We start from the raw sequence: 27,003 nt of genomic DNA on the forward strand, positions 1-27,003 counted from the left end.
CCATGTACTAGACATTTACATCAGGGAAAAAAAATGTTCATTTCTTTTGACACAAAAACTCATTTTATACCATGATACCAAATTTATTTGAACCCAGTTCCCTTAATGGAGGAGGAGAGTTTAAAGCAAATTTCTTTGGATAGAAGAAAGTATATATATATATATATATATATATATATATATATATATATATATATATATATATATGTAAATTCTCTTTGATTACTAATCTCCTCGCAAACACAGAAGAAGGAAGGAAGGGAGGAAGGAAGGAAGGAAGAAAATGAGGGAGTTAGGAAAGAAGAGTGAGATGAAGGGAGGGAGGAAGGAAAGAAGGAAAAGTGAGGGAGGAAGAGAGGAAAGGAGGCAGAAAGGAGAGATGAGATGAAGGCAAAGAATGAGAGAAGGAAAGAAGAGAAGAACGGAAGGAAAAAAGAAGAAACCAAAAGGGAAATAAGGCAGGGAGGGAGGAAACATTAAACATCTACTAAGTACTGGAAATAAAGAGAAAAATGAGACAGTCCCTGACTAGGAAGGGCTTGTACTCCACCCCATTTCTGCCTAAATGATATGAAACTTCTTAAACCTTCAAGGATAATACTAATTAAAGACAGCACGAGAATCAAAATTCACTGGATTGGGAATCAAGAAATATGACTTCTAATCTTGGTTCTTCCACTATCTACTATATTGCCATGGTTTAGCCACTTCTCCTGTGTAGTTTATCAGTAAATTGAAGGACTGGGCTAATTGACCTCAAAGAACTCTTTCTGCTTCACGAAACTCTGTAAAAGGAGAATCAAGAACCTAAAACTACCAGATTGTCTAAAATTCCAAAAAAAGTTAAATAATCAATGTTGGAAAAGATGTAGGAAAACTGGGACACTAAGGAACTGTTGGTGGAGTTGTGAACTGATCCAATCATTCTGTTTTTGTTTTTTGTTGTTGTTGTTTTAGGTTTTTGCAAGGCAAATGGGGTTAAGTGGCTTGCCCAAGGCCACACAGCTAGGTAATTATTAAGTGTCTGAGAACAGATTTGATCCCAGGTACTCCTGACTCCAGGGCCGGTGCTTTATCCACTGAGTCACCTAGCCACCCCCATGATCCAATCATTCTGAAGAGCAATTTGGAACTATGCTCAAAGGGCAAAAGGAGAACCATGTCTCCTATGGAACACTTTTTGGGGATTTCATAAAGAGGTTTGCTGCTCTTGTGGAACTCATGATTCTCACTGATGAAAACAGAGAACCAGGTCCCATGGCATCGCAGATAGAGCTGATCAGGAAGACATAGCTTCGAGTGCCATTTATGATATACCTGACTGTGTGACCCTGAGCAATCAGTGATTCTCTTAGTGCCTAAGGAAGCATGCAGAAAAGATGCCAATCCAATCTGGTAGAAAGAATTCCTTATATTTATGAAATCACAGGTTCAGTCTCTTTTCCCTAATGACAAACAACAAGGAAGGCAGAATGGACAGAGAACTGATCTGTAGTTTAACAAGACCTGGGTTCAGGGTCTGCCTCTGACAAGCCCTGTGACTGTATGACTCTGAGCAATCTCATTCCTCCCAGGCCAATGCTCAAGTCTTGAAATGACACTCAAAGAACTGATTTATATTGGTAGAGAGAGTTTCTTGACTAGTGATTTTAATTCACAGGTCCAGAGACCAAACATAAAAAATGAATCAGAGAAAAGTTTCTGGACATTATTTAAAAATGAGGGTCCAACCAAATCAGAAGTCAAAGTGAAGGGGCAGCTAGGTGGTACACTGGAGTCAGGAGGACCTGACTTCAAATGTGACCTCAGATGCTTAATAATTACCTAGCTATATGATCTTGGACAAGTCACTTAACCCCATTGCCTTGCAAAAAAAAAAGTCCAAGTGGGGAAAAAAAGGTGTTCTTTATGCCCACTTGCCCAGTGTTGTCCTATTAATACATATGATTCTCAAGAGAATTGGGAGGATTATACCAACATGAAATTGCCAATTCTGAGTAATGTGATGCAAAATGAAAAACTAGCCAATTGAAACCCGCTCTCTCTATTACAGTTTGGAATGATAAAAGGCCCAAATATGTGACAAGGCATTGTAAGAAAGATGCCAAAGTTCTGGGAGGAGCAGGCAGAACTTAAAACCCTTAGTAGAGGCTCAATTCAGGGCTGGTTCCAACTGATAGAAGAAATTGTTTATTCTCGTGTTGTAACAGATGGATGCTGGTTGGTCTCATGATTTTTCCATAGGTACATTTCCTTTTTTTATCAAATATCTTCTTTCTGCCTCACACTCAGCTTTCTGACTTCTTTTTATGTCTCTTGCTCTCTCTTCCTCCCCTGTGCCTCTTTGTCTGGGTTCTCCCTTTTTATGGTCCCTATTATATATTTATAAAGAGCTCCCCTGCCTGTCTCTTGCATTATAGCTGTATCAGATCCTAGATGCCACAAGTAGCTTTCAACTAGAGTCCTTTAGATTTTTAAAGCTGCAGATTCCCATATTAGGTAGAGCATGAGATAGACACAGGGGCTATGGATTCTATTCCTATCTCTGCCACTGATTCACTGTGTGAATGAGCAGGTCATTTTTCTCTTTCAGTTTCCTTATGACTAAGACCAACTGGGAAACTAACTATAACCAGAAAGCACATGGTCCACATAAAGTTAGATGGAAAGAGTAGAAAATAGCATCTTAAAAAAAGAAAAGAAAAAAAAAGAAAAGGGCATCTTTCAGGAAACAATAAACTGGCAGAGATCATTTTGATTATTTTGCCTTGAGAAGTGAAGATCTGGGGACCTAATAATAATAATAATAATAATCTTAAAAATTTATCAGAGGTAGAGTCCAGGTGTTCTCTCTCACCACTGAAAACATGAGAATAGGTCTCAAATTATATCAGGAAAGATTAACAACATACTAACACCACATCTTTCTTCTGAATAACCCCAAGGAACTTCTTGAGATACTATATTTTTAAGTGTTGAAATCTTCTGTTAATTTTTATGTTAGGGCAGAAACATAAATTTCTTGAAACATAACCTTTGTCCAAAGGTAGGGAGATGGACTGACATCTTGATGCAGGTAAATATTTAATAATAGGCTCTCTGAAAAGGCATAACCTACTTTTTATGTTTAACATGCATTATTATTAACATCTTCATTACTTTCTTAAGTCTAATATATGAAGCCCTAGTTTGTAGCTTTTGTTGATTTCCAAAGTGTAAATGGTCTCACCTCAATATTCAATAATTAGCTCTTTCCAGCCAGCAAGAGCTGGCTCCAGCATATCCCTGAATAATGTACTTTTTGGTGGGAACACTTTTGTTCTACTAAAAAAGTTTTAGAATAACCAGTCTTCTAGTCTAGTTAATAAAAGAGGAGCAGTGTGATTTAACTACTGGTAGAGAAGCCTCATAAAAGCAGCTGAGGAGGGTGGAGTGGTGGTAAGAGTGTGGAAGTTGATTGGCTTGTTTCCTTCACCTAACCTTTGGTCCTGGCCCTTAGTTTCATTGGCATACCAATCTGAGAAGATGTTGAGATCAGGATCTACCTCACTGCCTGTGGGTTAGGACCTATTCTCGACCAGGGCAATTGTATCCCAATACATCATATGTTCAGCAAAAGTCCTTGACCAAATATTAACCTCTTCACTCTATCCATTGCAGAGTTTGGAGTAGCAGTTTTCAAAATGTGGTTTAGGGAACCCTGAAGGATCCCTGCAATACTTTCAGGGGTCTTTGAGTAAAAATAGTCAAAACTATTTTCATAATCATTATCATCATACATTTTAATTTTTACATGATAAATATCCGTAGACATAGCCACCATAAACAAAGATTCTTTGGAGCCTTCAATAATATTTAAGAGTATAAAGAAGTCTTGAGACCAAAAAGTTTGTGAATTATTAGTTTAGAGCTTAGAACCTGGCCCAGAGGAATTCATTCAATTCAGAAATTTAGGTCATGAACAAACTTTGACACTTTTGCCCTTGGTTCAAGGTCTAATCACCTAAACAGGGTATTTGGGGTTGGGTAAGAGAGGCTGATTAAGATTATTTTAAAACTCCTAGGACCTACACAAAAAGCCATCTTTTAAATGACTGCAATCAGAGGCTCTAGTTTACCCAGTTACCATGTGGGGTTTTAAAAGTTAGATTCCCCAAAGTAGATTCACATTAGGGCTATCAAAGGAGTTATAAGGAATATCTTAACCCTAAGTTACATGGTTTGATGGGAGTACAGTCTCTGATTCAGTACTAGATACAGATAACAGAATAATCTTGGGATAATCAGGTGGCACAGTGGATAGACTACTAATCTTGGAGACAAGAAAACTTGAATCCAAGTAGAAGTGGTGCCAAGGTTAAGAAAAACTGACCCCCTCATCTCTATGAGAAGAGGCCAAAGACAGCCAGAGGATTTCCAATTCTTTCTACCTCCCTTTCTCCCAAATATCCAAAATCCCAAAGTACAGATCTGGAAGGGAAGTAAATAAGTATTGATTAAGTCCCTACCTTGTGCCAGACATGTGATAAGTTCCTTACAAACCATTTACAATATTATCTCATTTGATCCTCACATCAATAACCACAGTAGAGATAATTATGACTAATTTTGCCTTGAGAAGTAAAGATCAGGAGACCTAATAATAATCTTCAAGGAAATGACAGTGTTCTTTTTCATCACTGAAGAGAAAATTACGTGGGGAAGACTTCAAGTTATACAGGAACAACATATTGAAAGGGAGGACTTACATAGTGTCTTTCCTTCTGAAGAGTCTCAGGAACTTTACGAGATATCATATTACTAAGTGATGAAATCACATAGGTACTATTCTAATCATCACTTTCCAGATGAAAAAAACTGAGGTAGATAGGAGTTAAATGATTTGTCTAGGATCTCCCAGCTTATAAGTGTCTAAAGCTGGATTTAAACTTGTCTTCCTGATTCTGGACTCAGAACTCAATTCACTGCACCACTATAGTTGCCTAAGTATAAGCAAGCATAAGCCACAGGTAACACATTGATCTCTCCTAATTGCTATTATAGAACCTCCCAAAAATGGAACATCCTGGATGTAATTCAGAAATGGGACTTGTAGTGTTCAAAGAGCAAAAACTAGGAAACTATTTGTGAAGCCCCCATTGGTACAAGCTTTGAAGGACCCCATCATGTCTTCAGCTCTCTTTTAGAGACAGGTATAGGGACTGTTCACATAGGGAACTTCTGTGTGAGGAAACTCCCTTTACCAAAGCAGACTAACACCATCTCTGCATCATGTCTTAGCTGTCCTACGCACTAAAAGTTCAGTGACTTGTCCAGGGTCATATAGTTAGGATGCAGCTCTATATATTAGTTTGGATAGCCAGTATGTATCACTTGAACTCAGATTTTTTGTATTTGAAGCTATATCTTTAAATATGTACCCTTTATGTGCCCTTTGTTAGGGCACATAAGTCTTTTAAGTAGATTTTTCTCATTTTCTCTTCCTAAATTCAAGAAGCTGATTTTATAATTATTCAGTTGTTTCAACTGTGTCTAACTTTTTGTGAACCCATTTGGGTAGGAGAACTGAGCAAGATTTTATTTTAAAACTTACACAAGTGGAGCAGCTAGGTGGCACAGTGAATAGAGCACTGATCCTGGAGTCAGGAGGACCTGAGTTCAAATCTGACCTCAGACATTTAATAATTACCCAGCTGTGTGACCTTCGGCAAGTCACTTAACCCCATTGCCTTGCAAAAATAAAAAAAACTTACACAAAAACTTTTAAATGTTTGCAATCAGGGACCCAACCACCATGCAGTTCTTGTAGGGTGTGTGTGTGTGTATATATATATATATATATATATATATATATATATATATATATATATATATATATATCTTATTTTTGAAGTTAAACTTACTTCAAGTTGATTTTCATACTCCTTTCTTTCACATCCATTAAAAAGCTTCTAAATTCCTCTTCACTTTATCACAATAGCACTATGAAGTAAATAGTTAAATATTCTCCAGATGACAAAAACAAAACAGACTTTGAATGACAGATAATGACAAATGGTTAGAGTTCAGTGATCACCTAAATCTTCCATATCCAACTTTGCCATTTTTTCTCATGCTTCTTTTCTCTTCTTTTAGGTATTTTTTTTTTGCAAGGCAAATTGCAAGGCAATGGGGTTAAGTGGCTTGCCCAAGGCCACACGGCTAGGAATTATCAAGTGTCTGAGACCAAATTTGAACCCAGGTACTCCTGACTCCAGTGCTCCTGTAGGGTTTTAAAAGTTAGATTTCCCCTAAATAAGTTCATAATCAGGGCTATCAAAGGAGTTATAAGGAATATCTTGGGGCGGCTAGGTGGTGCAGTGGATAGAACACCGGCCTTGGAGTCAGGAGTACCTGGGTTCAAATCCGACCTCAGACACTTGATAATTACCTAGCCATGTGGCCTTGGGCAAGCCACTTAACCCCATTGCCTTGAAAAATCTAAAAAAAAAAAGGAATATCTTAACCCTGTTACATAGTTTAATGGGAGTACAGTCTCTAAATCAGTACCAGATATAGTTAAAAGAACAGTCTTAGGGTAGTCAGGTGGCACAGTGAATAGATCGTTGATCTTGGAGACAAGAGAACTTGAGTTCAAATCCAGTCACAGATATTTGATATTACAAACTGTATAACCCTGGGTAAGTCACTTAATCCTGAATACCCTGTCCCCACCACAACCCCACAAAAAGATAAAAGTTGTATTTAATCTTAGCCTGAGGCATTCTACTTGTGTTGTCTACCTGGATGGTTGTGGAGGCTCAAAGACATCAACTACACAATAATTGGACTATTTTCCGGGAGAGGTTTTTCAGCTTTTACATACTAGCTGATGATAACAGCAGAAATAGACTTTGAAGACATTAGCTCATTAATGCCTAAGAAGGACCCAGAAGCGATGACATGACAAAAGATACATACATACATGGTATTAGCAGAGAACTTTCTGATAACAGAACAAGAGGACAACTGCTACTTCAGAAGTATGGGTTGTCCCAATAACTCATGTGCTCTGGTTAAACATGACCCTAAATGCAGGCTAATAGACATTAAGTCTGAGTCAACAAATGTTTATTAAATGCCTCTTCCTTTGAACCAGGAACTGTCCTAAGAGCCATGGATTCTGACATGTGTGCTTTCCATGTGTTTTTCTTGTCATATATGTTTTCTCCATGTGAATCCTCTCCCCTGCTAATGAGATACATATGGGGTATCTGAGATTGGGAAGGAAGAGGAAGAATCTTTTGTTACTACTATAATTGCCATGCTATATGCTTGATTGACTTCTGATTTGAACTATTTTTTTTTTGGCTTGGCTGATGAATGAATGGGTGCTGAGCCATAGAAAAAATAAAACTTACAGTATTTTTTTTGCAGGCCCACATATGAAGAAATGCCCCAAGTAATGACAAACTAGATAGACTGGACCTGTAATTTCATTAATATAGGGAACTCCTGAGGAAACTCCCTTTGCCAATCTAGGCTGCCACCTCTGCAATTTTTAGTTTTAGTTGCTTAGATTATGAGAGGTTGGTGACTTGCCCAGATCCACAAAGCCTATATGAATCAGAGACAGGAACTGAATCTAGGTGGGTCGTTCTGATTCTGAGGCTATCCATTACTCCATCCTATCTCACTGCACAAAAGATCTCTGGATGGGAGGCATCTAGGTGGTGTAGGGGATCTCTTGGTCCTGGAGTCTTGAAGAGTTGAATTTGTATTCTGCCTCAGACTTAGCTATATGATCCTGAGCAACTCACTTAATCATTTCCTTTTTTAAATGGCTTTCCATAAACTCATTATTCTGCAAAATATAATCAATTCTGAAACTTACTTCCTCAGAGACTCTTGCTCCTGGAGTGCCTCCCTCTCTCCAATTGAAGTGAATGAAAGATAGATTTTGAAAATCTCCTTCCTGATACTCTACCATATAAGTAGACAATTCACTTCATCAATTCCAAATTTTCCTGGACTTCATGATCTCTAGAAACACATAATTCTTCAAGATGAAATAACTCTGAAATTTTTCACCTCCTCTCATCATCTCCCTTTCTGGCTGCAGAACATCATGCCCCCTTAATACTTTTTATGTATTGTCCCCCCCCCCCCCAATTATGAGCTTCTTGAGGACAGAGACTGTTGCATGCTTTTCTTTGAATCCATGGCTCTTAGGACAGTTCCTGGCTCATAGGAAGAGGCACTTCATAAAAATTTGTTGACTCAGACTTAATGTCTATTAGCCTGTTTCTTCAACTGAAAAATAGGAATCACCATAGCAATTATCTCATCAAGTTGTGAAGATCTGAGGAGGTGATGTTTATAAAGTATGTAGACAGTGTCTGGCATGTAAATAGACAGTGCTTATCACAAAGCAGATGCTTCATATCTACTTCCCATCTCCCCTTCCTCCCTCAGAATAAGAGGCAATGGAGTTAATTGCAGAGTGATCCATTTGGATTGGAAAGAAGGAAAAAATTCCTGATGTCAAGGCTAATAAACATTATCATAGGATCATAGTTCTAGAGCTGGAAGGACATTTAGAGGCCATCTAGTCACCCTCTGTGGCCATTAACTCCTTTTGATGGCCATATTCATCCTCTCACTCTCCCAAACTTCCTTCCTTGGCCACCACTGTCCTATATGCATTGTTTTCTCCATTGCCATGCAGGTTTCTTTGAGGAGAGGGGCTGGTTTTGCCCCATTATTGTTCATACGTAGCTGGCACCTGACTCATACAGCAGCTGCTCATTAAATTGTTGAGTCATTGATTGATTTATGTTGGGCTACCAGCTTTTATTGGTTCTCTTTTTGTAATTTGTCTGCATGTTCCCTTGGACATTTTAAGAATCAACATATTGAAAGGACCACCAATTTTTTAAGAAACACAAGTTAGTCAGGGAGGGAAAGGTAGGGGAGAAGCTAACACAGGGAAAAAAACTGGTTGAATGGTTTCCTTATTAGCAACTAATGAGCACATTTCAGTCAATAGCAAATCCAGAATAGGTTTGTTGGGGGAATTATGGCTGTGCACATATGAAGCTTCTCTGCTAAATTGGAAAATAAAAATGGACAGATAGGAGAGAATTAAGCTACATGCAATTTTGTATATTCTGGCACATCTCCATCTTCCCTTTGGGCTGGAAGACTAAGAAAAGTTCTTTAATGGAATTAATTTTAATTACTGAAAAGTAACACTGATTAGTCTTGGACTCAGTTTCTTAGGCTGCCTCTGGTTTTTAATATACCTTCTCTACGTCTTTGGGTCTTCCTTTTCCCATCTAGCATGATATCTAATTAGTACAATCCTTTGCATATATTGTTTGTTTTTAAATTGTTTTAGTTATATCAGACTCTTTGTGACCCCATTTGGAGTTTGCTTGGAAAAGATACTGGAGTGGTTTGCCATTCCATTCATTTCTCCAGCTCATTTTACAGATGAGAAAAATGAGGGAAACAGGGTTAATTAACTTGCCCAGGATCCCATTGCCAATAAATATCTGAGGCCAGATTTGAATGCAAGAGGGCATAGCTGTGAATTGATTTTATTGGGATGGTGTTAAAAGAACATAGGACGAAAAAGAAGTATGCATTGGAAGAAGGCAAAGGGAGATGAGAAGGGAGAGGTAGAATGGGGCAAATTTTCTTGTATAAAGGAGAGGTGTACAAGGAAGAGATTTTATGGTGGAGAGGAAAATGGGGGTGGTGGTGATGATAGTGTGTAATACTTGAACTTTATTCTCATTGGAATTGGTTCAAAAGGGAAGAATATATAAATTATAAATATATATATATACAAATATTATATAATATATATATATATATATATATATATATATATATATAAATATGAGGGTAAGGAGATAAGAAATATGAGAGTGGAGAGATAAAGAGGAGGGCACATTAAGGGAACCAGTGGTCAAAAGTAAGAAAGACTTTTGAGGAGGCACAGGAGAGAGAGAGAGAGAGAGAGAGAGAGAGAGAGAGAGAGAGAGAGAGAGAGAGAGAGAGAGAAGAAAATGATGTGGAGAGAAATGTAACTAGTTATCATGGTTATGAATGTGAATGGGATGAAGTAAGCCATGGAATGGTTGTTACTTCAGAATGGATTGGAAATTAGTCCAACAATATGTTATATGCAAGAGATACAATTGGGACAGAAAGACACACATACACACATACAGTTGGAATGAAAAGCTGGAGCAGAGTCTTCTATGCATCAGCTGAAGTGAAGAAGCACAGGGGTGGCAATCATAATTCAAGACAAAGAAAAAGCAAAATCAGACCTAAATGTATGAAATAGTCAGGGAAATTAAATTTTGCTAAAATGTACCATAGACAATGAAGTAATATAAAAAATTTTATAGTAAGATTCTCCGACAAAGGCCTCATTTCTATATAGGGAACTGAGTCAAATTTATAAAAATAAGAACTATTCCCTAATTAATATATGGTCAAAATATATGAACAGTTTTCAAAAAAGAAATAAAAACTATCTATTTAATGTTAAAAATTCTCTAAATCATTACTGATTAGAGAAAGGCAAATTATAAAACAACAATGACTCACCACCTTACCAGAAATGACAAATGTGGAACTATGCTCCAAAAGCTAAAACTCTGTCCATACCATTTGATCCAGCACTACCACTGCAAGGTTTATACTTTGAGGAGATATTAATAAAAGGACTTATATGTACAAAAATATTTATAACAGCTCTTTTTGTGATGGCAAAAAATTGGAAATTGAGGGAATGTCCATCAATGAAGAATGACCAAATCAGTTGTGTCATATGACTAGGAATGGAGTATTACTACTTCAATTCTGCCTTACTCATAGAGTGCAGCACCCTCTCTGAGGAGGCATGCCATGATGGGCAGTCCTGAAGTATTGATTTGATGACTATTTCCAGAACAAGACATGGGTATATAAGATGGGAGGGGGAAAGTTAATGAAAAAATTTCAAGGGAAAGTACCTGGTTTCTAGTGAGCAGGTAGATCGGATGTAAAAATGTTATTAAACTAGTGAGCTATATTCACTTATCTACCAATTAGGAAGGCATGGTCCCATTAGGTGTAGATGAAGAAAATGGGAGAAAAAAGGTAGGGCAAGAAGGCAAAATTCTGGGGTAGTTTTTGGTTTCCAGTTGAATTACAAGATAGACTGTAAAGTGAGTGTGCTTCTGAAATCCCTATCTCCTTTTTCTGAATGTTTTCCCATTTCAGGATTCCATTCCTTCACATCTAATATTTTTCTATTTCTCTTGTTCCTTTTGTGATTGAGAAACTAATTCATACTAAATTATCAGTGTTATAATGTTTAATCTTCCCATGTGTATCTGTACTTTATTGATACATTCCAGGGAGAGAATAAAATTTAACTCAGTAGTAAGTTTCATTCCAACTCTCAAATTCTATATATTTCTAAAATGGTAGAATTATGGCCCTAAATGGAATTTGAGTTGAGTTTGAGACCATAGGGTCTTTTTTTTTTTTAATTAATTATTTCTTAATTCAAGGCAATTACTAAGTGTCTGAGGGCAGATTTGAACTCAGGCACTCCTGACTCCAGGGCTGGTGCTCTAACCACTGTGCAACCTAGCTGCCCCCATAGGAGGGCATAGTCTAGAAAGTCTGGCAATGATGGCTGTTTGAATGGAGGCAGGTAGTCAGCTCAGCAGCCACATACCTTCTCCAATAAAAACCTGAACGTTACACAGACCAAATTATCATCAAGCAATATAATGTGAAACTACAGTGACTTGTTCCATTTCAGAACTATCCAAAAGTTCTGTCAGAAATTCATGGATATTAGGAAAAGGGACCAGTAGCAAAATCCTTACTTACATAGGCAAACAAACTGGCAACCTCTCAGTGAGACTAAAGACTGGTCAGAGAAATGTATAGTTCACAAGACTTTGTATCTGGAGACAGTAAGAGAGGAGGACCCAGATAAGAAAGCCATAGGGAAGTCAGAAACCACCCCAGGGTGGGAATTTAGAAGCTAATGGGAGTAGCAGTGACCAGTGTGAGTGAAGTTTACACTTCAGACACCCTGAGGCTCTGAATTTACTAGTACTCAAAGATAGTCCTAAGAATACAGAGCAAGGCTGACTACCCCATTCAGAAGTGCAACAGGGAGTAGGGCCATGGCTAACCCTGGCACAAAACCTCAGGGTAGCAATTAAGGCTGGAGAGATGAGTCAAGAAATTAAAGATGACACAGATGACTCTGAAGAATTATTGTAGACTTTTCAGTGTTGTAGGAGGTCCACAGGTGTTAAACATTGTACATACTTTCTGATTTTCCCAATTCCTAATGTTTTGTTGATTTTTTCTTTCTTTTTTCTTAAAAAACAACAACAAAACTTATAAGGAATGCTTCTCTCTAGGAGAAGAAAGGGAAGGGACATAGGGAAATATTTGGGTACTATAAAAATAAAATGTCAACAAAATTTAATTTTAACAAAAGAATTATTATATATCAAAAGATGTCCCAAAGTCAAGTCCAGGAAAAAGTAATACAGAACAACTTTCAGCAAAGCCTAAAAGGAAAAAAAACATGGATTTTCAGGTAAAACTATATGAATACCAACTGGGACTATAATATATACCAAGAAGAAATGAAATGAGATAAAAAATGAAATTAAAAACTCTAGAGATTTGGAAGGAGATTAAATAGTTTAGAAGAATAAGTAATAAATCATGTGGTAAACCCAAGTAATAAATTCCCTGGAAATTAGAATAGTCTAAAGAGAAATGATCAATTTGACAAGGAAGTAAGAAATAACATAACAAAAGATTTTGTTATGTTTTTATATTTTTATATTATATAAAACAGGATAAAAATAAGATAATTTATGTCAAACTTACATTAAAAACAACTGATTCAAAAGACAGATCAAAAAGAGACCATTTAAGAATCATTGGGGGCAGCTAGGTGGCACAGTGGATAGAGTACCAGCCCTTGAGTCAGGAGACCTGAGTTCAAATCCAACCTCTAACACTTAATAATTTGCCTAGCTATGTGACCTTTGAAGCAAGTCACTTAACCCCATTGCCTTAAATATAAAAAAAGGAAAAAAAAAGAATCATTGGTCTCCCTAAAAACCATATTAAAAATACTCAAAGGTCAGACACTATATTTCAAGAACTCATAAATGAAAACTGCCTAGATCTATTAGAATCAGAGAACAAAGTAAGGATCTCTAAAGTATTTAATGATCACCTCCAAAATTCTAGGAATGTCATAACCAAAATCTGGAGCATCTATTTCAAAGAAAATATTACTGAGAGCTATCAAAAAGAAGTAATTTAAGTACCAAGGAACCATAGTTAGAATTACGTAAGACCTGGCAGTTTCTATTATAATCAAGAAGAGAACTTTGTACAATATTACAAAAGACCAAATATAAAGGCTTACAATCATGAATAACATCCTGGAAAGTTAAGTATAATCTTGTATGGTGAAAAAAATGGATCTTCAATGGAATAGAGGACTTTGAAGTATTTCTCCTGAAAAGATCACAGGTGAACAGGAACTTTGAAATGCAAACACAAGGGCCAAGGAAAACCTAGGGATGTAAACTTATTTGAGCAATTGAAAGTAGTTGTATGAAGACTTAGAGCTAATAGGGGTCTTTTCAGAATTTTGATGTTATTTAGTTGTGTCTGATTCTTCATGTCCCAATTTGGAGTTTATAAAGATTCTGGAATGATTTGCCATTTCCTCCTCCAGCTCATTTTACAACTGAGGCAAATAGGATTAAGTGCCTGGCTCAGGATCACATAGTTAATAAGTATCAGAGACCAAATTTGAACTCAGGAAGATAAATCTAGCTGCCCCCAAACGATAATGCCTTCAAAAAGTATTGAGGAAGTTAAATAAGAAAAATAGAAGGCATGGGGAGTGAATTGGTTTTATTCTGTGGGTTTTTAAGAGGGAAAAGAGAGAGGCAGCTAGGTGGTACAATGGATAGAGTACCAATCCTGTAGTTAAGAGGACCTAAGTTCATATCTGGCCTCAGATACTTAATAATTGCCTAGCTATGTGACCTTGGGCAAGTCACTGGACCCCAACATCTTGTAAAAACCAAAAAAAAAGAGGGAAAAGAGAATGAAGGTAAAGAGAATATAATAATATAGAAAGGAGGAAGAAGGGGGATGAAATTTACTATTTTTATAAATAGGATATGTAAGAAAGAATATTTAAACATGGAGGAAGGGGTGGGAGGAGCAAGCATGAGATGAATCTGACTTTATATGCACCACACACACACACACACACACACTCCCAGAGTTTGGTATAGAAATATATAAAACTTAATAGGAAAACAAAGAGCTATAGGAAAAAAGGAAGAGGGAAAAATTTGTTTTGAAAACAGAACTTCCTGATTCTAAAGTAAGGATTAAAAGGGAAAGAAAAAAAAAAGAAAACCAAAGTGCTAGAATCTTAAACTATTAATTATTAAATGGTCAAACTAATTTTTATGTATAAATGTTTATTAGATTGAATTTGATCATCAGATTTATTGGATATCATGGAATATTATTATGCCATGAGACAAAAGAAACAATTTCAGAGGATCCTGGATAAGATGTACCGATATAAAGTGAATAGAAATAGGAGAACCATTTATACAAGGACAACACTATAAAGAAAACTAACTTTGAAAGACTCAGGAACTGATCAATGAAATAACCAATCACGCCTCAAGAAGCATGTTATCTACTTTCTGACAAAGAGGTGAAGGAATTGGGGTGTTGAAAGAGATGCATTTTGGAATATGGCCACTGTGTGGACTTGTTTTGTTTATGCTTGTTTGTTAAAGTTCAGAGTAAAAAAAAATTATAGAGTACATTCTAAGACCAGATCTGTGTGTTGTTATGCTTGGGAGATCCTTAATTGCTTTATGCTTTTTTGTTTGTGGTATGTTCACCTCAAGGAGAAAATCAGCTAATGAGCCTGAAGTTATAGTTTGGAGGCTAATATACTTGAGATACAGGTAGGATGATATATATTCCTTCTCTTATGATGTTGGCCATATATTTTCTCATTCATTCTTTTTTTTTCCCTTTTACTAATTCTGATGTTAACTCTGATAAGTCCATGGTCTGACCGTATAAAGCTAGTGGATTCAGGGAAAACTATTTCATTTTTCTGACTGTTATGTGGTTCTTGTCACGTCTAGTGCCTCCCAATTCTATTACTGAATAAAGTATTCATGATATTTAAAAAAAGGTGTGAGGCTTCTGTTTAACCCACAAGTTTATATCTACCATTTAAATAAATCATCAGCAATGGGAAATGGACAATAGAAATGGTTCTGACACTGATTACAATAATTTTATCCAGAAGTTTAACCAATGTAAATTAATTATCACAAATAAGGATACTTTTCCCCTAGAAAGTGCCTTAGTCAATAAAACATTTGACTTACTTGCCAAACAGAGAGGGATGGCTGCCAAAGGCAATACTGGGTGAGAATATAAACTTGTTTGTAAAATCTTATGAAGAAGAATGATGGATGATTATGAGCAGTATTGTCTCCCAAAGCTGAGAGAAACAGTGGACAGCAAAACAAGTTTAAAGAGAGCTTGGCAAGCAGATCTACTAAGCAAAGTCATCCCAAGGGCATATAAGGATGAAAATAGCAGGAAGACCACAGAAGAAAAATAGAAAAACTTTTTGTAAAACTCATTATAAAAGACTTTTCTCTATCAAGAACAGAGGAACCACCACCCTTGGACCTAACATCACAATCCTAGATATGCTTATGGATAGGGTAGAAATTGCACTAAAGAGAATAAATAAGAAGAAAAAAGCAGCCTGACAGGATCAAGGACACATAAAGGAGATCATTGTGGGAGGCAGCACAATTGTAAGGGTGTTAAATATATCAAGATCAGAGAGGGAGAGATACTAAAGGAGTCTGGTCTAACAAGTGGAACAAGTAGATAAAGAATGTCTTTTGTCCAGATGCTTGGATGGATAATATATATTAACTTGTCCATTACTAAATGTATATGTATATGTGTCTGTCTGTTGGTCTATCTGTCATCTATGTATCTATCTATACATATAACTGGGTCAGAACCCAGTCAATAAACATTTATTTAGTGTCAACTTTGAGTTAGGCACTGTACAAAGAAGTGGGGAAAAGAATAAAGTCAAAAAGACAGTCCCTTCTCTCAAGGAGCTCACAATCTGCTATGGGAAACAACATACAAACAATTATATTCCAACAAGATAAATACAGGCTAAATTGGAAATAATCAACAAAGAGAAGATGGTAGCACTAGTAAATATTTATTAAATACACTATGTACTAAGTATGCTAAGTATGCTAAGCACTTGATCTTCCAGGATTGTAGAGTGGGTTCAGTTCTCTTCAAGAAGCTGCAAAGTCATATGAATGTAAAGGTTCATCTTCTGATAATGTTGCCATAAGGCAACAGGACACAGAATATACCAGCTTCTGAAGAATTAAAAATAAATATCACTCAAAGGGTGGGGAAAAAGCTCATGAATAAAATCGGTGAAAAAGCTCATGAATAAAATCTCAGGAATGATTTCAACAAGGAAGTTTAGGATAGAAAGAGAAGATGGGCTCCTCATATGAGGACAAGAAATGACCAAGTATTCCATTGTTACTCCCTTCCTGTTAGGAAAAAAGAAAGCTTTCAGAATGTTGGGTGGACCCTTGAGCTAGACATGTTAAGGCAGATAAAAATCCCACAAGCTAGGAAGTCGTAGATGGGTGGCAATCTGAATCACTGAAGGAACTCTCAGAAATGAGAAGAGCTGATCCACTGGAGCAATTGAGGATGATCCTGGCACTCTAATGTATGAGAGACAATGTGGCAGAGTGGACAGAGAGCTGATCTTGGAGTCAAGACCTGGGTTCAAATCTCTCCTCTGACATATACTGGCTATGGGACTCTGGGCAAATCACTTAGCCTAGAAGAGGATAGGAAATTGCAGAATGGAGGCGTGACATGATGATACCAGTGCCTTTGGAAGATCATTGTAGCTTCAGGATGCTAGGCAGTATGTGTGTTTATATAGATTTGCTAAACCTAAAGTCTGGATGTACCTATATTCAAATGACACTTATTAGCTGTGTGACCCTGGACAAGTCGCTTAAGTTTCCTCAACTGTAAAATGGAGGTAATAATAGTACCTACCTCCCAGGATTGTTGTATGAATTGTTGTATGATGTATGAATCAAATGAGATAATATTTATATGTGCTTAATATAGTGTCTGGCACAAGTAAGTACTTAATATAGGCATGCTTCCTTCCCTCCCAGGATTACAGATTACTCTCTTAAGACTGTAGAATACAGAAACAGTTGCCAGTAGGCATTTTTATAAGGGGCTTCCCCCATGAAATTTCTTTGCACTAATGAAATCAAGGGCAGCAAGGTAGCTAGAGTGCCAGGCCTGGAGTTGGGAAGACATCTTTTTAAAAAATTATTTTAAAAAATTAGTATTTGTTTTCCCCCAAAACATGCAAAAACAATTTTCAACATTTGTTTTAAAAATTTGAATTTCAAGTTTTCTTCTTCCCTCTCTCCCCTTATTGAGAAGGCAAGCAATTTGTCATAGGTTATACAAATGTAGTCATGTAAAATATATTTCCATATTAGCTAAAAGAAAATATAGATCAAAAAACTCCAAGAAAAATAAAATATAAAAAAGTATACTTTCAATCTGTTTTCAGACTCCACCAGTAATTTTTCTGGGGATGAATAATATTTTTCATCAAAAGTTCTTCAGAATTAGTTTGGATCATTGTACTGCTGAAAGCAGTCAAATCATTCACAGTTGATCATCTTACAATATAGCTATTAGTGTGTCCAATGGGTTCTGCTCATTTCACTTTGCAATAGTTCATGCAAGTCTTTCCAGGATTTTCTGAGGGCATCTAGCTCATCATTTTCTATAGCCAATAGTATTCCATCATAATCATATACCACAAATTGTTCAGTTTTTCCTCAGTTGATGGCATCCCCTCAATTTCCAATTCTTTGTCACCAGAAAAGAACTAGGATAAATATTTGGGCAGTTTCAAATTACTCTACAAAATGGTTGAATCAATTCACAACTCCACTGACCATGCATTAGTGAGTCCATTTCCCCACATCCCCTCCGTTAGGAACTTCTTGAGCTCAAATCTGGCCTCAGACACTTACCAGCCATGTGATCCTGGGTAAGTCCTTTACCCTAAGTTTCCTCATCTGTGAAACAAGCTGGAAAAGGAAATGGCAAACTGCTCTGGGATTTTTGCCAAGAAAACTCCAAATGGGGCCATAAAAAAATAGGCATACTACTGAAAAATAACTAAAATAAAATCAAAGGAATGAACCCCAAAAAATTAATACTGACATCATTGAAGATTTAAGTTATTCAAGATAAGACTATGATGGCAATTGCATAGAGGAGGGATTAGAGTACAGGACTTGGAATCATAAAATACTAATTTCAAATCTGACCTCAAATATGACACTTACTGGCTATGTGACCTTGGACAAGTCATTTATTCTCTTAGCCTCAGTTTCCTCACCTGTAAAAGGAGAAAAAGTAACACTTACCTAATAGGATGGTTGTGAGGATCAAATGAGATCAAATTGAAAACCTTAAGGCACTATATAGATGTAAGTTTTTTTTTTTAAATACTAGATGACATTGGAGAAATAGGCCTAAAAGATAAAAAGTTTAGAAAGATGGAAGAAAATAACTTTTATGTCTGGTTAATGAATGAAAGAAGAGTATTCAGTTTCCCCATTAGTACTCTCTACTGGCAACTTTGGTCCAATCAGGGATGGGGTCTGAAGCTTTTTCTATTTCCTTTGGGCTTTCTCTGATTTCTTGAACAAAGACTTTTTTAACTGCAAGTGACTCACCCCTATTTTTGTGTGGGTTGCAGTTGAGACCAGCCACAGTCACTTTGTTAGGAAGTCTATAAAGTTGAATTACTAACATTTTACAAATGCTTCATATCACCAGGAAGGGTCAGTGTGAACTTGAACCCCAGCTGTCCAGGCTTCCGGCACTTAACTGTATCCTGGTCTTGCCCTCTCCAGTGTTGCTGGGTGGGCGTGCCTTTCTGGGCAGCAGAGGGCACTGTCGACTTGCATATATTGTATTGAAGGCAGCGGTAGCTTGCTTTCCAGTGCAGTTTAGATGTAGTAATGATGAACCCTGATATCTGTTCCACCAAACTATAAATCCTGGAAGATATTTTCTGATCAGATTTTAATTTTTTCTGGCTCTACCTTTCTGAAAAAGTGAATCTGATTATTCTAGCTATTACTACAGAGAAATGGGGGCAATTGACAGTCATAGAAAATTCAGAAAAAGAGGAAAGACCTTAATTCTAATATTTTTTACATTTCAAAAAATTAATCATTAAACATTTATTAAATGCTAAAAAGGCAAAAGACAGTCCTAGAAATTCACAATGTAATGGAGGAGACAACATGTAAGTAAATATATACCAAGGAAGCTCTATGCAGGATAAATAGGAAACAACAGAGGGGAAGGCACTGGGCTTAAGAGGGACTGAGGAAGGTTTTTACTGTTTTTTCCTTTTAATTTTGAGTATTTGAATGAATAGAGTCAGTTAGAATTCAACAGCTTGATAAAAAGGTTCAAACTTTTTTTTTTGTTTGTTTGGGGGGATATTTAGAATAAAAATTCCTTGAGATGAGAGACTGTTTTTACTTTTGTGTTACTATCTCCCCCAGGCTTTATGCTCAAATAATATTTAATAAACATGTACTGATTGAATTCCATCTGCAAAAAATAAATTAGATGTCCTATACTTTGTACATTTACTTTGATGTAAAGTATACATTAAAATGCATTAGTTAATCTATCCTTCATTTTGGCTCTTTGGTATTTATGCATTATTGTGGGTTAAGTTTTTCTATTCCTTGTGGATTGAGAGAGCAAGAATTAAATCAAATGTTCAGTGAAGTCACTTTACTTTCACTTTAAAATACTGTCTAAATCAGAGGTGTCAAACCCACATCTCAGGTTGGATATGGTCCACAACATTCCTGAGTATGGCCTGAACCAGATTAAAATATAATTGGGAAATATTTAACAACAACAACAATAATAAAAATGCAACAAAACATAGATAATGATAATTTGTTGTTTTCTAGGTCAATATGAAAGCCCTAAGGAACTGCTCCTATTTTGAGTTTGCTATCCCTGGTCTAGATCGTTGATTAAGAAAGATTGGTTCCCTAAATTAAAAATATACAAATACTGTTGCTAACCCAAATAGCATTGGGGGGGAGCTATCAGGTGTCTGATCAGTACTGATACAAGTAGGACTTTAAGAAAGGCAATTAATTATTATCCTTGTCCCAAATTCCACTTTAAGCAACAACAGCTGGACAAGGTCAGTTTGAAAGTAAACTACTGAGGTTTCTAAGTATCCTTTATCCCATAGTCTCACTGCACAATAACACAAAGTAGATGTGGGTGAGTTTGTTGTTACTGTATAAAGCTTCAGATCTGTTGACTTTTTTGGAATGAGAGACCTATTCTATTTTTTTTTTTTTACATTAAGGCTTTTCCCTCCCATCCCTCATTTCTGTTTTCTGTTCCTTTTCCAGAAACAATTTATAAGATAAAAAAGATAAAACAGTGTTACAGTGTCTAAAAGATCTTTCACTAAAAAGTTTTGATTTCAAATTTTAGCACAGAGAAAGAATGGAACAAAATAAAACTGTGAGTGGTGTTTTATTAAGAATTTAAAGTGATGACCCTAGCACTCATTTTGAATGCCAAGGACAGAGACTGTGAGACTATTAGCCCAATCCTAAAGGGATTGTATTATATCTGCCTTTTATTCTATGTAGGTGTCACAATTTGATCCCATAGTCTAAATAATGAGTAATATTTCATAATCAACTTCTAATGCATTTTAATGTGTACTTTACATCAAAGTAAATGTACAAAGTATAGGACATCTAATTTATTTTTGCAGATGGAATTCAATCAGTACATGTTTATTAAATATTATTTGAGCATAAAGCCTGGGGGAGATAGTAACACAAAGGTAAAAACAGTCTCTCATCTCAAGGAACTTTTATTCTAAATATCCCCCCCCACCAAAAAAAAAGTTTGAACCTTTTTTTATCAAGCTGCTGAATTCTAACTGACTCTATTCATTCAAATACTCAAATTCTATGAATCTTTATAATGGATCACAATTAGATCACCATTTCTTGGTACAGCATTGTTATAGTCCACTTATAGTGACTTCTCCCCAAGTATGTTTTCTTCTATCTACATTCTCCCACAAACTCACACTCCTAATGAAACCCAGTAAGAGACAATGTAAAAGAGAGGCAAACCTTTCAAAATTACTCTGTCTGGCTGGCTTGATTTCCCTTGGGTCTCATTTTTTCTGTGCCCCAGGCACATGTGCAACTTTTTAATATATTCTAGATAGTCGATTTTCCCTCAAAGTTATTGTATGTGACACACTCTCTCTCACTTAACAGCAGGGGTTCTTGGCCTTTTTTTGTGTCTTGGTCAATCTGGTGGGGACTGTGGATCCCTTTTCAGAACAATCTTAGATAGAATAAAATACATGGGACTGAAAAAGGAAATGTTTTATTGAAATATATCTAGCATCTCTCTGTCTACACACCCACACCTACATTTTTTTTAATTTTGCCACCCCCAAACAAGTTCAAAGATCTTAGGTTAAGGACTTCTGCAGTGTAAACAGGCTTCCAGTATAAAGGGAAGAGCTGGTAGGGAAATTCCTTAGTGTATTGATATAATAACCTGGTACAGTATCTAAAGGATGCTCAATAAATATGATTTAATGATGGCAAAAACCATTTTCTTAATAGAGGAAATGGAAGAGTTTGCCTCTTAGGAAGGATTCAGGAGACATTCAATATATTTGAAATCAGTGCTAGGGTCATCACTTTAAATTCTTAATAAAACACTACTTAGAAATTTTATTATTTTTCCATTCTTTCTCGTTGCTAAAATTTGAAATCAAAATTTCTTTTAGTGAAAGATCTTCTAGACACTTGAACACTGTTTTATCTTTGTTAACATAAATTGTTTCTTGAAAAGTAGGAGCCTTTTATAGGAAGCTTATTTCATAGTTGTACTACCATGAATCAGATCAAGTCCCCAGGGGAAAAACCATACACAATAAGTCTGATCAAATGTGTGTGCTAATCCTGTCCCCAAACACTAGTGTTGTGAAGAGGGTTCTACTGTATCTGATAGACAGAGATTAAGTTCTATGAAAGTAAGGCCTATTATTTCAAATAAAAGTTCCCTCCCCTAACAGGAAAAAAAAATATCCTAATTCACTGGAATATATGTGATTTTTTTTTTTACAAATCTATCCTGTTACATAGCAACACAAGAGGATGTCAAGGAGGAAGCAGCTGGACATTTTCTGCTTCTTAGTAACTTTCCAAAAAAGGCCATGTTCCCACATAATGTCCAGTCCTGCCATGCTGTAGGAAAAATCACTCAAAAATCAGTCATTTTCTGAGGCTTTGGGCAAGTGAATTCTGAAATAATCTTCCAAGGACACCAAAGGTTGAGAAATGGAAAAAAAAAACTCAAAGAGATTGATTTACCTTTTTAGGAACTGCTCTCCCCAGGGCAACTCCTGGAGTGGAGCAGAAGAGTCCGATGTTCACACCAGGAGTTGCAAAATGAGAATTTTCACTTGCCAAGGCAATGTCACAACTTGCAACCAGTTGACAGCCTGCAGCAGTGGCTAGACCATTCACTTTGGCGATGATGGGGACAGGGTGTTTCTGGATTAACATCATGACCTAAAGGATCAAAGGAATTATTTTCAATTCCACTCAGAAATTAACTGATATAAACAACTTTAAGGATAATGATGTCATTTAGCAATTCTAGACCAGAATATTCTATTTCATAGAATTTTAGAGTTTGAACAGATCTCAGAAGCAATAAAGTAATTCATTTTATCCTGGGAAAAAAAAGATTAGTTAAAAAATAATTTACTGTGATGGCTTCTCTTCAATGAAGAAAAGAGTTTAGCATAGTGTCTGAGATGGGCTCCTTCTGCTAATGTATTAATGGTACATGATCTGTGAGATTTTGAAAGGTCAGAAGGACAAAGAACTAGTAATGGGGAGTCAATACCAGACGTTACAAATAACAAACTCAGGAAACCAGCACAGTCATGGGAGTCATATCCTTAACCTAACCGAGGAGTGGATCAATCTTGTAGCTCAAGATGCTATTTGAGAAGGGCAGTTAGATGGCGCACTGGAAAGAGCACTGATCCTGGAGTCAGGAGGACCTGTGTTTAAATCGAACCTTAGATGCTTAATAATTCCTAGCTATGTGACCTTGGGCAAGTAACCCCATTGCCTTATCAAAACCCCCCCAACAAAATAAGATGCTATTTGAATTTGAAAATGAAATTGATGGGTTGAACACTTTTAACACTCTAAGCCTATCTTCCCTATGAACTGAGTTGGTAGAGGAGAGAACATGTCTCCTGGTTTTTGCTATTTCTTCTCAGTAAATATCCCTTCAAAAAAATTTAATTGATGGTATACTGTTCAAAATAATACCGGGGTGCTAATTGCTTGTTTTGATGATATTGAAGAACTATATACTGGTACTGACAAATGATACTGGGATGGTAACTATTGTTGACTGACAATGGAGACAATACCAACAGAAAGGGTATTTGAGGTGAGAGCATCAGGAAAGAAATCCATTCCTCCTCAGAAACATCCCTAGGATCCTGAAAGGAATAGCTAGACAGAATTTATAAGCTGCTAAAGGTATATATATATATCTATATATCTATATATCTATATATCTATATATCTATATATCTATATATCTATATATCTATATATCTATATATATATATATATGTAGTGGTTGAAGAATAAACCCAGAATTTCACTACATTTCTTTAATTATCTTATTGATAATTATATTCCTTGAAAGTAGAAAAACTGAAAAGGGAGAAGTTTATTCTGGATGACTCTCACGAGTAGAAATAACTGATTAGGAAGTGACTACTCATCCTACATTGTGTGGTATAGAAGGAGAGGAAATGTAGCCATTAGTCTCACATACTCTAGATATCAAGAGAGAAAATTTCTAAGAGTTCAGAAGAAGGAGAAGTACAATTTCAGTCCAAGAAGGGAAACTCTCAAGAAGGAAATTATGAAGATATAAGATCAAAACAAGCAGCTGTCAAGTAAAGCTAAGCATGACAAAAATTGAATTTTTATTAAAGAAAAAAGAAAATCAAAGGACAGGAAGCAGTTCAAGATGGATAGGATGACAATTAACAACAGAAAGAAGGGCTTCATTTTAATTTTGCTTCCATTTAATGTCAAGGAAAATGACATTTAGACTGGAAAGGACAGAATCAAAATGGTTAATAGGGAGTTTATACTTAAGATAATAATAGATAGTTAAAGATAATGAGAGATATTTAAAGATTACTTAGCCTTCCTTGTAGATTCAAGCTACTTGGCCCAGAAAACTAACTTTCAGTTACTGAAAGAATACACAGATACATGATTGCTGGGTCATAGAGAATGGAAAAGATACAGTAGTACTAGAGAATAGTAAATGTCCTGATTTTCAAAAAAAGTAAGATAATGGAATCTGCAAATTCTAGGCCAGTGAGGTTGGCTTAGATTACTGGAAAATTCTAGAAGATGCAATTCAAGATTACCATTCTTATAGTAAGTTGTGATGAAAATTAGGTATGGAGGGATAATTGGAAGTTAGTATGGAAGAAACTTAGATTAGACATACACCTCACACCCTTTACCAAGATAAGATCCAAAGGGTTACAGGACTTAGACATAAAAAACAATACTATAAGCAAATTAGAAGATCAAGGACTAGACTACCTGTCAGATCTATGGAAAGGGGAGCAAGTTTATGACTAAGGAAGAGTTGGAGAACATCACTAAAAACCAATTAGATGATTTCAATTACATTAAATTAAAAAGTTTTTGCACAGATAAAACCAATGTAACCAACATCAAAAGAAATGTAGTAAATTGGGAAACAATCTTTACAACTAATGATTCTGACAAAGGACTCATTTCTAAAATATACAGAGAACTGAGTCATATTTTTAAAACAAAAAGCCATTCCCCAATTGAAAAATGGTCAAAGGATATGCAACGGCAATTTACAGATAAGGAGAGCAAAGCAATCCATGGCCATATGAAAAAATGCTCTAAGTCATTAATTATTAGAGAAATGCAAATGAAAGCTTCTCTGAGGTACCACCTCACATCTCTCAGATTGGCCAATATGGATAATGGCCAATAAGGATAATGATCATTGTTGGAAGGGTTGTGGGAAATCTGGGGCACTATTACACTGTTGGCAGAGCTGTGAACTCATCTAACCCTTCTGGAGAGTTATTTGGAACTATGCCCAAAGGGCAACAAAAAATGTGCATACCCTTTGACCCAGCAATACCACTACTGGGTCTATACCCTGAAGAGATGATGAAAAGGGTAAAAACATTACTTGTACAAAAATATTTATAGCAGCCCTGTTTGTGGTGGCAAAGAACTGGAAATCCAGTAAATGTCCTTCAATTGGGGAATGGCTTAGCAAACTGTGGTATATGTATGTCATGGAACACTATTGTTCTATTAGAAACCAGGAGGGATGGTATTTCAGGGAAGCCTGGAGGGATTTGTATGAACTGATGCTGAATGAGATGAGCAGAACCAGAAAAACACTGTACATCCTAACAGCAACATGGGAGTGATGTTCAACCCTGAAGGACTTGCTCATTCCATCAGTGCAACAATCGGGCTGTCTGAAAAGGAGAGTGCCATCTGTGTCCAGATAAGGAGCTGTGGAGTTTGAACAAAGTGCAAGGACTATTCCCTTTAATTTAGAAAAAAAAAAAGATATCTTATTGTCTGATCTTGTTACCTCTTAGACTTCTCTTCTTTAAGGATATGATTTCTCTCTCATCACACCCACCTTGGATCAAGGTAAATACAACATGGAAACAAAGTAAAGACTAACAGAGTACTTTCTGTGGGGGGGGTGGAGGGAGGGAAGCAAGATTGGGGGGAAAATTGTAAAACTCAAATAACATCTTTAATAAAAATAAATTTAAAAATTAAGAAAAAAGAAAATTAGGTATGGATTGGAATAGATGATCTCTGAGGTCTCCTCCAAATCAGAGAATCTGTGATTCTGATTCATCTGTACCAAAACAAGAACCCTCTATGTAACTTACCAAATAAGTATGGAACATCCACTCTGCTAAGAGATCACCAGTGAGAGAGTCCATTAAAGGAAGCCTACTAAACATTTGGATAGTGCTAATTGTTATGGAATGTTTTCTTTACATCAAATGAAATGTGCTTCTCTGCAAAATCCACTTAATGCTTCTAATGCCCAACACATGACAGATTTGCCATTAAATTCTTGAAGATAGTTATTGGTCCATTTTTACATTTTCTTTTCTTCAGGATAAATATCCCCAGTTTATTCAAGCAATCCTCATCATATAGCTTAACTTTGAGGTTTTTAAGCACCCTGGCCTGCTAATTTTATCATACTCCTTCCTAACATGTGACACTTTTAACCAGACAACAGTATTCTAGGGGTAGTCTGCCCAGGACAAAATATATAATGACCATCAAGAGTGGTAGACTTGGAAATGTTTAACAATTGACTATATATATATGCTCCCCGAAAACTTTTAAGTTTAATCTTCATGATCAACATTTTCTCCATACTTTTTTATGCTAGACAATAAATAAAACAATAAATCAAGGCCTGACTTGTAGCAGTTATTGTTTTAAAGGCTTATGTAGGCTTTCATGAACTGGTAAGAGTTAGCCCCAGTGTCCCTGGTAATAATTCCTTTGCTATGTTTCTTTAACTGAAGTCCAAGATGGAATTAGTTTC

At 36.2% G+C, this 27,003-nt stretch overlaps 1 protein-coding gene across 1 annotated transcript in view; it reads right to left on the bottom strand.

Annotated features, from left to right (window-relative positions):
* The window catches only part of ECHDC3 (enoyl-CoA hydratase domain containing 3), a 48,771-nt gene that overhangs the window by 2,222 nt on the left and 19,546 nt on the right, over positions 1-27,003 (bottom strand). Inside the window, exon 2 of the mRNA XM_074194128.1 lies at positions 22,674-22,874. Coding sequence (XP_074050229.1) covers positions 22,674-22,874 — 201 coding nt within the window. The remainder of the gene's footprint in view (positions 1-22,673; positions 22,875-27,003) is intronic.

This window comes from Macrotis lagotis, chromosome 7 (assembly GCF_037893015.1).
Source record: "Macrotis lagotis isolate mMagLag1 chromosome 7, bilby.v1.9.chrom.fasta, whole genome shotgun sequence".
Taxonomy (NCBI): domain Eukaryota; kingdom Metazoa; phylum Chordata; class Mammalia; order Peramelemorphia; family Peramelidae; genus Macrotis; species Macrotis lagotis.